Here is a 15,956-nt window from a genome sequence, read left to right as displayed (position 1 = left end):
AAGAAATGCAGAAGGAGACTCCAACTGCTTACTAGCAATGATCACGATAAGATTTGAACCCAGGACTTTGGATTTGTGAAACAGTGACTTAGACCACTTCTACGTAGTTTAATAAAATTCTCAAATATGATTTACATTAACCAAATTTATTACAAAAGCAAAACTTACCAAAAATAAACTGATACTATTACGCAGAAAAGAATTATGCTATATTCACAGAAATGGTTCAGTAAGTGGTAGCTGTGGGGTTAAAAGGAAGGCAGTTCTGTCTAATTTGATAAAACTGATTACTACAGCTGCTGTAGCTTTTCACTCAGGTTTTGTGTGGCTGTCCAAGGCTGGATCCACCTAAGTGGACCCCTTTCAATATTTCACTGAGTTTGTTTATTCTGGGTTTGCATCCTCAATTACATCTACATATATTGTCTATGCTACAGGTCGGCTCTCTACCCCTTTTGACTGGGGTGAAGCAAGTATAGTACAGAGCATGGATCTGAGCAAACTAAGTCAAAAGCAACTTTTACAAATTTGTGAAGCGAGTTCCACCAGTGTTACTAAACCATTCTTCCCTCTTTGGTTCCATCAAAGATGACAACCTGCCTCAGTTCCACAGCCCTTTCACCCCCACGCTCAGCACTGCAGCTTTCTGACTCCTTGTAAGATCCTCTTCAGTTCTCCATCTCCTGTGTGCCAGCCCATGATCCTGTTGAGCAGCAGCTTGTTTCCTGCTCTTCTGCCAAGAGCCAATAGTGTAGTAGATGGTTCCAGGAGCTCCCCACAGGTGCATGTGGCACCCTTTGGCAACAAGAAGGCCTTCCTGTTGATCTCCTCCTCTTCTACTCGGTTTAACCTCTTCAGAATGACATGGCTTGGCCCCTCTGGTACCACCTTTCGGTTGCCTCCATTTATGTGGGACTCTTTCACCTTTAACTTCACCACTATACAACAAAGGGACAAGAATCAATAACAATTACGAGAACTTCATTATTTTTTTATGTTTACTGATCTGTGCTCATATTTGTCAATTATCTTAGAGTTACTCCTTGGAATTGCACTAAAAGTCAGACTAGGATAAGAATTTGTCTTACCTCAAAACAGAACATGAGAAGTAGTTATGAAGTGTCCTACACCCACTCCCAGCAAGGAGTAGGAGGCCACGTTTGAGAATAAATGATGTCATGATTTTATGGCACCCCTTGCCACAAATTGTCACTCATGATAATGTTTTGTTGTTTTCTGATATTAGCACTAAGGCATCACCATAAATATAATAGTTATAATAACAATCAGAGTAGAGGGAAAAGAAGAAGACAAAGAAAAAGAATAAAAAACATAATAAAGTAAGATACTGCACTACACTGCACGGCACGGCAATTATGGCCACTTCACAACATCATAAATTTTAATGTAACAAGCATTGAGATGGAAAGACCAGAGATACACACACCAAACAAGGGTGAAGCCTGATAACAGGCATTTTTATTTAACAATGAATGATCCACTGCCATACTTTCAGATGAATCACCTTCCTGCTGTTATGGCCATGGGAAATTCCCAGCCATTCTTGCACTCTTTCTAAAGTCACATTCACTCCTCCCAGTGTACCCGATCATCTTCCAGAATCACATGTCCTGTCCTTCTCTGTGTTTCCCCCCCGTATCTTCTGCGAGGCTGTATTTATTCAATGCCCTAGGAGTCTTCTCCCACCCTTCTTGAACCTTCCCAGGCTTGTAAGTTGTCATGGCAATGTTCCAGAGGTTCAGGGAATGTAGCATTTAGTGTACCTGTGTGACATTTTTCTGTCAATTACCCATCCAACCCTATCTACCGTATGTTCAGGGTAATGTGTTGACTACTGCAGTACAATTTGCATCCAAGATCACCTGTGTATTAATAACTGTGATATCACTTTTGATTTACATACTGTATGTGTACTCATCCACACTACAGGCAATGATTTGTGTCTGCTAAATTTCATGACTGCAGATTGCTTTTATATTACTTCACGTGGAGTTGTAATGTGGGATAAAGTGGTCATTACCCTTTCTGATAGGCTTTTAGTAGCACATGAGTCTTTGGAGACTGCAAATTTAACAGGGATGCACCCCTACCTGCATTCCAGAGTGAATGGCTAAATTGCTGCTCTACCAGCAGTTTGGTAGGAGTCGATCCAGCACCTCTGCAGAAACTCCTTCTGACAAAAAGGTGCCCAAATGGACATTCATTTAAGGCTTGTGATTGCGACCACAAAGTGAACTCTGGCTGAACATGATGAACAAAATAGCACACCTATAACCAGGCATTGGATCTGTAACTGGAAGGAACTTTGATCCAATCACCAGAGTTTACACCTTCATTCAAAACTAGCTACATTCATCTCTTTTGTCTCTGTGGGGGAAACTGAAAGCTAATGAGGTTTTGCTTTGGTGTGAGAAGCCACCCACTTTCTGCTGAGCAAAAAGCTCACAAACTTTCTTTGGCCTGGAAGCTACTTTCCATAGAGCCTTGGAGATGGATGCCCTGAACTAGCTCTAAGATGCATTCTGCCAAGCCAATCTCTGAGCCAGTAACTAAGCCCAGTCTGAGAAGACCAAAAAGCAGCCATTACTTCAAGAAGAGAACTTCAGCGCCTACACTCTTCTGCCAGAAACAATAACACGTCTTCCTATGAAGTTGCATAGAACACAACAAAGAGCCTAACAGCAAATTTAGGAAGGCAGCATCACAGGACACCACGAACAAAGGGCAATGAAGTCAAGCTAAGAATGAACTCCAACGCAAGAAACATTTCTTCACTTGAACTTGGTGCAATCACATGCAACTCCACACAGGATCAGACACCATCCTTAAAGATTTGGTATGGTAAAACCGTTTATCAAGATAAATTACTGTAGAACTCTAAATAGACAGGAAACAGCTAGTCTTTTCTATGTTTGTCCATCTTGTCTGTGTTGTATTTTGTTTTATATGTTGATATATATGTGGATATCATATTTCTTTAATCATTGTATTTATCAGTAAATTGTAATATTCTGTTTCTTAAAATGAGTGTGCTTCAGTTATCTTGATATAAGTCTAAAGGCTGGAGGATCCCTCCTACAGAGAAAGATGAAGAAAATAAAGTGGTAGCCATACATAATTATTTAATTAATGACTGGCATTGCTAAATGCAAAAGTGATCATTAATTAACTAAATGATTAACATCAGTCAATCAGTTCTTCTTCTTACATCATACACAATCTAGCTACAGAGATCCCTTACTCATTTTCTGACAGTGAAAAAATGTATAAATCTGTGTATTACCTCATGTGTTGGAAGGGCATTCAAAGCTTGATGCAAAATTCAAGAAGTGCTTGGTTGTGACATACCTAAATAATCTCAATTGCAAAGATGCATTTTCCTTGTGGTTAAATAACATAAAATTACTAACACTTTAATTTTGTCTGACAGCACATGGCTTCTCTATGTAGATGGAGGGATCATGATTTGTTATGAACATTGTTCCATCTCTGGAAGATCAATATCTTTTAAAGAGTTTGTTGTTGTTGAGTGTTTTCAACACATTTAAGCCTTTCACAAGATATGGGTGCCAATTTATGTCGGAACACTGCCTTCTGGCAGCTCCTAATGAGTTAGGACATGAACTCTCCCAAATCCTGGTGAAGTTAGGAGGAGTAGGTTCCTAAATTAGGAAAATGAATAAAATGCATTTATTCACTCCGAGATTTTTGAGCAAGTTATGAATGTTTTCCTACTGTGAGATGCTTGATAAATATGAGCTCAGGTTTTTAAATCCTTCTCTCTATTTGCAAACCTGAATAATCCAGAGCCTATATTGGCAGCATCAGGTGTAACACAGGATCCAACTCTGGGTCACATCAAGATTTATAAACTGTACCTCAATGAGCACTCTGTAAGCTAAATACACAACACACAGAACTCCAAGTGGACATAGTTCTTGACAGTTTTTGTTGTGCCTTGCCTAGGCTGAGGGCATCACAATGATCTGATGCCCACACAGTGAGACACACCAGGCCCAGCATCCCATTCTTTGATGGATTCTTTGCGATGTGAAAGGTGCATCAACTTGCATGTTTCAAAAGCGATTAGCAAAAGTGGTAGAAATATTATTAGTTAGCATTAGAGAAGTCTTCACACGTATAGGACAATTCTGGTATGGCCCCACAAGAATTTTCATGGCAAAAAATGCTGCTGCTACCAACTGTCTGCTTATCACTTAATTGATGTGTGAGGATGCAAGCAGACATAGACATGGTACTTTGATATTTCTCTATTATTAGTGATCCTGACTTTAAAAATGTACTTACTGAAGTCATGTTGACAAAAGTTTTGTTGCATTTCTTTCTCAACATCTCCAAATGGTCTGCAGGGCATCACATCGTGGCATCTCTGTTAAAACATACAGGACAAACTTGTTAAAAAATATAAACGTTATAAATGTTATATCACTGCTTGGAAAGTTCAGCACTGCAAGCTGTAAATTAAATTTGATTTTTTAAGTCTTGTGATAGTAAAGACTCAAAATGCTAATCAAGTCGTACATTCCCCAAGGTTCCAATTTCAGATCCACTTAATCCAGCCCAGGATTTAGCATCAGTCCACTGCAGGGCCTACATGTGGGGCTCATTTACAGTCTCTTATTTACTTAACTAACACTTTATGAAGAATAATGGATGAAAATGCTGGCAGACACATTGTGGTGTGTGTGTGTAAGTGGAATCTCTTTTTCACCTTCCAGCTGGGACACCAGAGCTATGAAGAGATCTTTACAATTTATGAATGAAATTGGAAAAAGTCCACATTAAATAACTTTCACTTTCTTTGTGGTTTGGACATGGTGATAGATGATTATTGAACAAAATACCCAAACAAGTTTGCTGCAGTAAACCAAGTAATACAATTTCTTCATAAAGTAAGGATAATGGAAGATCGACATATGGAAGTATAAACAGAAGGATGATAATGGACAACATAAAACATAAACCTACAGTAGCATAGTTTGATCTTTTTCTCTCCTATAGACAAAGGCACATAACCTTATGAATTCCTTATCTTTCAATTGATGTGGTCAAGATGGATAAGTTCTGGTCTTTAGCTAGTTATTAGGTTTCTAATGTCTACACCATGATGATGGTGTTGATTTTTGCTCACAGCTAGTCGGAACTGGTTTACCCCTCCCCACCCCCATAGTTCCACTGTGTGTGTGTGTGAAGCTGCAATGAACTTTTCTACTGAATTTAGGAAAAAAGATTATTATTTTCCTGTTACAGTAATACTAAAACCAGAAATATTAGCTGGTTTTTATTATAACTATTATGTTTCAAGGAATCAAAGGTCTAGATCAGGGGTCCTCAATCCCAGTCCTGGAGGGCCGCAGTGGCAGCAGGTTTTTGCTCCAACCCAATTTCTTAATAAGAAGCCCTTATTGCGCAAGTAGCACTTCTGTTTCACTTTAGTTGTCTCGCTCGTTAAGATTTTGAACCCTTATTGCTTATTTTAGTCTTAAACAGCTGTATTCTTGGCTTTTAATTTGCTCCTAATTAGCAATAACATGCAAATGACAAAAGAGACCAGCATTTCTCCATTTAGCTTGTTACCATTTACACCTGTGTGTATTTATCATGCACTATTGGGTTAAATTAAATACTTGGAAGGAAATTGAAGAGGAAAAAGTGAAGGACTGAGAATTACTCATCTGTTTTAGCCTTCAAATCATTTGGATGATATCCTTAGAAAGGGAAAGAAAATCCAGGATATAAGAATTACTTGACATAGCAGAGTTAAAGCACAAAATAAGCCATGAAATGAAATTATTGGCAAGAATTGCTTTCTAATTAAGCAACCAGGTTAGAACAAAAACCTGCAGCCACTGCGGCCCTCCAGGACTGGGATTGAGGACCACTGGTCTAGATGATGCTTTGTCCCAATCTTTCTGGATTGGTTTTCACTGGCATATTTGAAAGGGATGTTCAATGTACTTTTTCTTTCTTTGTTAAGAAGCTCTTCTCCTTCCTTGATTGCAGGCAGTACTCCAGTGTTCTCTGAGGTTTCACATACAGTGGTCGTTGTTTGCAACCATGAATATATGTCTGCTGGGCAGTGAGTGATCATTTGTTTCTCATCTTTAGCACAATGAACCTGTCACTTTAGGTGTGGTCTCTCTTGCTAATGCACCTTACTTTACTATAGCAAGGTATGGACTTGTGGCAGCCTCGTACAACTTCATTACAGATGGTCTTCCACTCTTATAGTCCAGCAGAGTAAAAAGGGATTGCTCCAGCCTGTGTTATAGCCAAACCCTAGGCAACAGGAGTCCTGCTGTGGAGTAGAAGTCACAGCCAACCCAAGAGCACAGAGGGCTCAGATCTAGTGGTTGCAGTGGGTTATAAAGGAAGGACTGTATGGTTTGCAATTGGTTTTTGGGATACACATTAGCCCAGTCTTTTGTTTGACAATTCATGCAAAGTTCTGTCCATCAAAGATGCCTATCATTTGTTAACCTACCAAATATTTAAATGGTGCATTATAGAGACATCTCTGAATGTCATTTTGCCATTAATTGATTGGTCTTATCAGATGAGACCCAGAAACTACATTCCATAGCAGCCCCAAAACCTGAGCTGAACTTCAGTGTTAATGATAGATGGCTTGGCAGCTGCTTCTTAAGGAAAGGACTTGTGTGCCAAAGCAAACCAAAGTTGGTATTGCCAGTCTACCCTACAAAAGAATGTGGAAACTCCACGCAAACAGCAACCACACATGTGATTTGAAGCCATGACTTTGCAGCTGTGTGACCAAAACAGCAACCACTGTGCTGCTCCAAAACACCTGTAAAAATTAAAGTGTTTTGATGATAAATAAAATGTATTTGTTCTGTTTCATAGGGTTTGTGTTTTTAAGCAGCTCCTCAGCTGTCTTGCTCTGCATGAATGAGAAAGGTGGTATTAAACTGGACAACACCTTACAACTGTCAAGAGAGTCACACCTGATCTGCACTGTCTTTTTAAAACGTATACTTTATTTATCCATCCATACATTATCCAACCCGCTATATCCTAACTACAGGGTCATGGGGGTCTGCTAGAGCCAATCCCAGCCCATTACAGGGCACGCGCACACAATATAATATAGAGTATATGAAAACCAAACACAGGACAGTCTCTAACTTGGTACTGTTTCTTATGGTCAAGCCCTGAGGTCAGGGGCCTTAAACACTACAACACATCTGTGTTCCATCAGCAGTGTGTGACTCCACGATACGTTTATGTTATAGCATACATTGTGGTGTGCCTCTGTGCCCAAAATATCATTCCAGTCTTTCCCATGGTTGATCACTTGGCTCATAGTGAATCCTACATTCCAAAAGCCCATTGTTGCATTTTCTAAACAGTAAATAAAAATGATTTACAAAGTTGATGTAAGGAAATGCATGGGAGGAGTCCCAGTAGCCTTAGTGGTACCAAAAACTGATGGATGAATGAGTTTCTGGAGCTTCTTTAAACTTGATGTCCAAGGTAGAGTGGTCCACTTCCAGTTGGGCTCAGCTTGGTCTGGCTCTTTCCTTCAGCATGCATTCTCACTGATTTATGTTCTGATTCCCATTTCTTCTCTTCCTTCCAAGCTGTTGAGTCTCTGAGCAGACTGTGGATGTACCAGTGGCAGTCCTGGATTGACATTCTTTTTCTTTTTAGTATAACATGGTTCCCGGTGACCCAAAGAGTGTCTTTCCAGAAGCACATGAGGCAACTGGCTTCTTTGGTGGCTTTGAGTGCATGTGTACCCAAGATCAGTCTGTAGAGCATAGGATGGGTTGGAAGATTGTTCTTGGGCACAGTTCTTTAGGGTCTTGTTCCACCTCACTATATTTAGTTCCTTGTTTTATGTTTTGTACTTGTTTATTCACACAGCTGAGATTTGATTTGGATAAAAACATTTGCCAAAGTAAAATGCACTTCTGCAGATTGAAAAGGGCTGTGTCTTCCATTGGCTTTTTGCGATCATAACTTAACACACAAATTATGAAAGGCCTCAAATAAAACATAAGTAAGCTCCTGACCTGCTCAACTTCTGTGAATGCTTCATGAGGCTGAAATGACAACAAGCAGGGCACTTATTTACATTTCTTTATATGAGAAGGTAACATAACCAGATATGTTATTAGGTTTAAAAATATACGGAAACAGCTTGAAATTGTGTGACACTCTGCAAGTCACTTAACCTGCCTGTACTTCAGCCGCAAAAAATAAATAAATATAGACATGCATACGTACATACAACCAAACAGCTGTACTAAATCTTTGTAACTGAAAGTGCATTGAGATTGTATTTATCTAATTTAAAAGGAAACATACTGTATGGCAAAAATCAGACGTTTGGTCACTGGAAAAAAGTTCAAATGTCCATTTCACTTATGATCAGCTGTAAGAGCTAAAGTGAGCAGTGGTTACGAAAAAAATGAAACCGTCATGAGTGTGTATGGAAGCCCCTGACAGGATCATACTGTTTGCGTATACATGTGTACAGTATGTATGTGCAGGTTTATAGTTTCATGTTACATGTAGGAATTTTTCAAGGATCCTGGTTCCCTAATCATTTCCACAGTGTTTTTGTCACCTATCAATAATGGAGAGCATGAGAATAAAGCCCTTTTATTAGATTCTGTAAAGTTAATGGAGAAAGATGTGCATTATTAAAAGATCATTCCTACTGGCCAGTGAATGGACTCATGCGATGATCTAAAATTGTATACCATCTATGAGATAGATAGATAGATAGGATAGATAGATAGATAGATAGATAGATAGAAGTAGATAGATAGATAGATAGATAGATAGATATATAGATAGATAGATAGATAGATGTACTATTGGATAGATATATAGATGTGAAAGGCACTCTAAGATAGACATGTGAGACATCATATGATAGATATGAAAGGTACTATATAATGGATAGATAGACAGATGTGAAATGCAGTATATAAACAGATATTAAAAGTGCTGCATGTTTCCATCTCCACCAATGTCTTATAGTTGGACTCCAACATTAATTAAGCAGGCTGTTATTTCTCAGTTTGTGCTTTTTTGTATTAAACGAGTTATGCCTACATTTTACTGAATGAAGCTGGAATTTAAATGTCTATGAATGACCTTTTCCCTATCAGTATTTCGTTCTTCATAATTTTCTGTTTATGTATATCATTACTTACTAATGGGTAAAGTTACATATCTGCGCGCAGAACTGCTCTGGAGCACATTTCAATAGGCTGCGTGTTTCGATAGAACACCGTGTGTGCTGTGCTTCACAAATCTTCGGTCAGTATTCAGAGATAATTAAGAGAACAAACTCCACATACAGAGGTGAGAAATCTTGTACGGGGCCCTGTGACTGCTCGGCACAGAACAGTCGGTTCACAACTTCATTGTTTCTGAAACGCGCCTTTAGTAACAATATCCGGTGATTACACAGGCGCCTTTGATGTCGAATGAAGCCCCTGAAGAAGATCTGCTGGGTCAGTTTAACAGACACCTCTTGAGGTGCTTCATGCGTGAGTATTTACTCAGACACTTCATTCGTACTGCGTGTTTTTCCACGTGACCCTGTGGCAGTTTTTCTGTAAATACCCACCGCTGTTAGGTGCTCTACGAATATAAATGGTCTTGCGAATGGAGCTCGAGCATCAAGTGAAATTTAGAAACGTTATTTAATAATTAGCTGTATTTTTGTTGCCACGTGTTTAGATTCTTAAAGCTGTCCTTTTCGTTTTAACTCACTTTTTATGTGGACAAGATCACCGTTACACACTCCAAAGCCCGGCGGAGAACTGTCCTAATGCGCCCGCCCTCAGCCTCACGACGTAGGACAGAACATTATAAACGCATAATCTGTAACAATTCAAGGCTAATGTAAACATTACTAACATGTTATTTTATAATTTTTACTTTTGCTCTTACTTTTTAATTTTAGAAGATTATCAGTGCTTATTTTGTTAACGCTGCAAACCAAACGCAACAAAACGTCGTTTAATTTTTAACATCAAGTGAAACAAATACGGTTAATAACAAATTATATATTACTGCACTCATTTGTACAGAACCCATGCACCCTCGAACTTTAGCGGCAAAAAGTCATTGATTTTGTATAAAGATAAATTATAACAATAACGTTCTTTTCTTTTCAACATACGAAAAAAACTGGACAGCAAACAATGGAATCAATTCAAGTTAAAAAATTAGTCGCTGATTGTGCATGAAACTGGTTAAAAAACAACTTTGAGCCCCAGAGGCTGAACGTTTGTTGCACCGTGACAGACAGATGTGAACGGCACTATATAAGAGACAAATGGACGTTCCTGCCGATAGTAAGACATCTATCTGCATGTTCAGTGCAGTAAGCTGTATTACCAAAAGAAGTTCCCTTTTGTAACTGGCACTCCTTCCTATCTAATCTTTCTCCATTACTCACTGCTCACCATCACTCGTAGCTTACTAAACTGCACCAGTTGGTTTTAAGTGATTTTCTTGGGGTTACAAAGAGACGTGGCAATGGAGAAGAAAGCAGCCACCATAATAAAACTCGCAATGTATATAATGTAACCCATCAATGCATTATTTACCTTTCTGTGCCCCCACAAGGACTGCCCACCCCACTAGTTTAATATCTCCATTACTTACTAGCATGTTCGTCCAGCTTGTCGTCCATACCTTTCGATCCCATTGTCGTTCCAGGAATGCACATTTCATTTCCAGGTGGAAATTGACTGCAGTTGAACATCTCAGGCCATGGAAAGCCAAAGGCGCTCATGACGGGGACGCAGCCATCTCTCACCACTTCACAGAGGCTCCTACAAGGAGGAAGGGGCTCAACAAATTCAACCAAACACACCGGTGCGAAGAGAGAGCACAGGAACCTTTTGGTATCCTTGTGGCACCGCTTGGACACCAGTGGAACCCAGGAGCTGGCCTGATGTTGAGCTTCCTTCAGGGTGTCATGACCTAGTAGATTGGGCAGCCTCATTTCAGTGTAGCCCACGTCATGGCAGAGGGCCATGGTGCTGGGAATGGCCCTGCAGGCAGGCCTTTTGGGACTGTAGTAGGACACAGCAAAAGGGAAGGTGGAAGCCACAGCCGAAAGCGTCCAAAGTAGAAGTACAAGGGAAACGCGAAGAGGCAGAAAGATCCATCTTCTTGATCGTTCAGTCCGGCTGAGTCTGCTGCAAGTCCCGCACCAGCGCAAGTTAAAGCAGATGAGGAATTAAAAGTCCCTGAGGCGAGATGAACTTAACTCGTCGGCAACCGGTGTGATTGTGTCGTAATTGTTTATTATTACATCGGCTTCCAACAAAATGGGTGAAAACTTGAAACTTTTTCAGCACCGAGAACGCGAGCTGTTGTTCACTTTTTAAAAGAAGTATGCATTTGAAAAGCTAACGTCCTGTCTTGACCAAGTTTATGTAGCAATGACCTTGGATCGTTGGTGCATTGGGATGCAGACTGGCAGAGAAAGCATATAAAAAGACGGAACCGATCAGACGTACCCTGCCCCGGACTCTAGAAGGACATTGTCGGAGCTCCACTGTCCCGGTCAGGCTGATGCTGAAGTTCGAATCCGTTCGTATCCCGTCCAGCATGTTCTTCAAGTTTACCCGGTCACATTACCTTTTTAATGCGATATTAGGCATTTGGCAACGTATATCCAATAATAATAATAATAATAATAATAATAATAATAATAAATTGTACAGAAAATGAAATAAAATAATCCAGAACGCTAAAGGTACACGAGCCAAGGGATCAATGTGCAGCCGAGAAGGGCAGCCGTGAGTGGACTCCTCACACTCTGTCCCTGGGAGAAAACGGCTTTCAAAAGAGCGCGTTTGTGATGTTAATTAGAGAGCAGCGGGATCCAGTATCCTGTGAAACGGGTTTAAAACAAATCCACCGATAATTTAGTCCTGGGAAGTCGCGTCTATTACGGGTTGTAAAGCGCACAGCCTGTCATTACGCCTTACGTTGAGACAGCCGTCACGCCGTCGCGGACCCTGGGCAAGACTGAGAGCCAAGCCGGGACAATCGCACTTTTAATGTGTCTTTCCTTTCTGATACCCTGTGCTGCGAACGAAATGATCTGCAGATTTCTTAACGTCTATGCTGACATTTTTCATTCTAAACGATTGCCTGATCAGTCGCAGAATTCAATCCTTGCCGTTTGTTTAAATTATAGGACCTGTAATTGTGCCACATCGGCGTGCATTTTAACTTTTGAGGGAAGGCCACCAGTGAAACAACATACTGTAGATAAAATTATGTACACGCACTGCAAACGCTCCTTTCATACTGGATTGCTTTTTACATGTCAGATGTGACCCTGTGTTCGGATTCAGCGGGTTGGAAAATGGATGGATGGATGGATGTTTTAAGATGCAGTATTAAATGTTTTTTGAATAGCTGCAGTGCTGAGATTGCATTTTTTGTCTCACAGCTTCAGAGACATGAGTTCAAATCCTGGACTGGGTCCCGTTTGCATGTTCCTCATATGATCAGTGTGGGTTTCCTCTGCATCTCAAAGACTTGTATGTTTGCTAATGGATGACTCTAAAGTGGTTTTACAGGAGTCTGTCTTGTAACAGACCAACTCCCTTATGGACTTCACAAGTTCCTAATGTGCTTTTGTATTTACATTAATGGCGGAGACCCTTATGATGAACAGGGAATTCAATTTGGGGCTGGTGTAGTGATGTTGGTGTCCAGTTTCTGTGACCTGGGACAGAACTAAGTGGGTTCAAAATTAAATGTGTCTTGTAGCAAACTTCCTTAAAAAGTTAATTAATGCAACTGTCTGGTGCAGGCGTACATGATGGCTGTGCAGTCTGCAGCTTTATAGAAAAATGCATTTATTGAGCTAAGCCTCTCATATTTTCAGCTTGTATTATTAGGTTTATAAATAAGATATATAGAATTATTTGGATACTAGTTGTGCTACCCTTGATGGGCTGAAATCACAGCAATCAATGTAGACCTTAGTGTTAATGTTTGCAGTGCACCATTTTTTGTAATGTATTTTGTAATGCATGCAGTAATAAAATGTATTGCATTTGTCATTCCTACAGATGGCACATCATACACATCTGTAGTAATAAAATGCATTACTGCAAATATTTGTGGTGCATCACCTGTTAGAATGACAAATACAATGCATATGTCTGTTATATGCCATTTGGTGTAGGATTCATAAATGAAGTGTTAATATTTGTGATGCACCATCTGTTGAAACCCGAACGACACAGATACACACACAGACAGGTCAAGTCAGGTTGGGGAGCATGCACTTGTACAGCGCGTTGCTGCACCCACCACATGATGAACCAACTTGGGATCCTGGTTGGCAAACCCCCCGAGGCAGACACATGGTCCAGTTCCACCCTCCAATGACCATCTATTTGTCACAGCCAGGTGTTACGTGGGCATTACATTGGCCTGGTCTAGCTGCTCAGGTCCTCAACAGTGAGGGACCCTCTTGGCCCAGTCTTGGGAAATTATGCCAATGCAGGTAATGTGCCTCATTCAGGACTCCATGAGCAACCACTCAATCGACACAAAGTCAAACCAGCGGTACCCAAAGATTCTCCAAAGAGATACAGTATCGAAGGGGTCCAGTCTTCGTCTCAGGTCACTGGATAGCGTCCATGTCTCACAACCATATAGCAAGACGGGAAGAACCAGGACTCTAAAGACTTGGACCTTTGTCCTTTTGCAAAGATATCAGGGGTGCCACACATCCATTTCCAGCAATCTCATGACCCCCCAGTGCTCTCCCAATGTGTCTACTGACTTAGGAAGAGTCATCAGATACACTTGTACTTTTATTAAGGTGGATTCCCTGAATATATTTGTATAATTGGTTAAGGTATGATGGCAAATATTTATGTGATTATTACATGTTAACCCTTTTGTCATTGCTCCTGAAATGTTCACACCTTTTCTCTCGTAAATTGAGAATTTGTTCATTTTGTTTATTGGATTCCATAATTGTGGTAAGTGGTGGGAACCATGAATGCTACTTCTTTGCATTCCCTGGTTTACTGTGGTTTCATAAATAAATGTTTAATCCCACATTAACTGGATGGCTTAGTAAATAACTGAATCATTGATATGGTATCTAAGATGGGCAAAACTACAGTTTTCTGTGTTGTTCCCGCATTTAAACCCCCTTTACATGATGAAACATTTGAAACACTGTTATGAATCCCTAATGAAATTCTTTCAACTCCATGAAGCCTGCATTTTAAATTGCATGAACACAAATGTAAAATGTAAATGCAAAATTTAATGAGAGTAGACACGGCTATTTTTAAGTGATGAGAGGTATTTGTGTTTTGGTCTACTGTCACACCACAAACACCCACCCTTCTCTCATTCCCATTTAATCAGTGATGCAGGCTCCAGCCTTCACTGTAAGTAGGACCAAATCTAAAGAATATGCCAAATTCATGACCATTGGCTGAACCATTTTGGTGCAGTGTTGGTTGTGAACATCTCCCTCCCATTACAACCCCATTTCTTGATGGAACATTTGAAAGACGTTAAAGCCTACATAGAAATTTTGCAAAAATCAGTTTTGCCATTGATCTGAGGGTTGAAATGACATCCTTAGTGTACAAAAAGGATAAATAACATCATAGAAAGATGAAACATTCAAAAGACAGACAGAGGGTATTACAATTTTATTGATATACAGTAAAAGATCTATTATCTGTCCCTTTCAGAACAGAAGCTCTTCACCTAGTCCCATCACTTACACAGAATTCATTCAACTCTTTCTTATTAATAAATAATAATAATTCTTTGCATTTATATAGTGCTTTTCTTACTACTCAAAGCGCTCAGCAATTGCAGGTTAAGGGCCTTGCTCAAGAGCCCAACAGAGCAGAGTCCCTATTGGCATTTACGGGATTCGAACTGACAACCTTCCGATTGCCAGTGCAGATCCTTAGCCTCAGAGCCATATTACAAGCTGCCTGCACATAAAACGATATTAACAAAACATAATATAACTGAACTTAAAGTGTAAATTGCAATGCAGAAGAACATTGACATTAATACAAAATAACATTACAGTCAGTGGTTTCCATGTTCAACAAGTTTTTCAATTTTGTCAGCATCATGCTTTATATTATTCGCTATTGTTCTTCCTACTTTGTAAATTGAAGCAATACTTGAAGTACTTTTGCCGTTTCGTAAACATTTTAATAATTTCAATTTTTTGAGACAATTCCAACACCACATGCATACGTTTATCAGCCATAACAATGTATATAGTAGGTTAATTATAACAAAAAAGAGAAAAGCTGCGAAACGCTATTAAAACTGAAGGTACATAACTGACACTGTGATTTCGAAATGCGGCATGACACATGGTGCTGGCGAAGAACACTACGTGCTGGCACAAGGGAGAGTTGATCCAATGTGCAGAGCATGCAGCATACTGCAAAGCAGTAGGAATAGTTAGGGGCTGGCGTTTTTTTTTTTTTTTTGCCTTGATGATTAATCAAATGACGGATAAACAAGGTTTAACCATATACTGTGTATATATATATATATATATATAGGTGCTGGTCATAAAATTAGAATATCATGACAAAGTTGATTTATTTCAGTAATTCCATTCAAAAAGTGAAACTTGTATATTAGATTCATTCATTACACACAGACTGATGTATTTCAAATGTTTATTTCTTTTAATGTTGATAATTATAACTGACAACTAATGAAAGTCCCAAATGCAGTATCTCAGAAAATTAGAATATTCTGAAAAAGTTCAATATTGAGGACACCTGGTGCCACACTCTAATCAGCTAATTAACTCAAAACACCTGCAAAAGCCTTTAAATGGTCTCTCAGTCTAGTTCTGTAGGCTACACAATCATGGGGAAGAC

The 15,956-nt window shown here is 39.6% G+C and overlaps 1 protein-coding gene across 1 annotated transcript; it reads right to left on the bottom strand.

Moving 5' to 3' along the window:
* Positions 1-630: 630 nt before the first annotated feature.
* On the bottom strand, positions 631-11,071 carry LOC114649966 (secreted frizzled-related protein 2-like). Its single transcript, XM_051926154.1, has 2 exons — positions 10,696-11,071; positions 631-938 (listed from the first exon to the last, which is right to left on the bottom strand). The coding sequence occupies exons 1-2, from the start codon at positions 11,069-11,071 to the stop codon at positions 631-633; spliced, it is 684 nt and encodes a 227-aa protein (XP_051782114.1).
* Positions 11,072-15,956: the final 4,885 nt, after the last annotated feature.

The sequence above is a fragment of the Erpetoichthys calabaricus genome, chromosome 4 (genome assembly GCF_900747795.2).
Source record: "Erpetoichthys calabaricus chromosome 4, fErpCal1.3, whole genome shotgun sequence".
Taxonomy (NCBI): domain Eukaryota; kingdom Metazoa; phylum Chordata; class Cladistia; order Polypteriformes; family Polypteridae; genus Erpetoichthys; species Erpetoichthys calabaricus.
The sequence above is the reverse complement of the archived record's forward strand: the minus strand, read 5'-3'. Positions and strand labels throughout refer to the sequence as shown.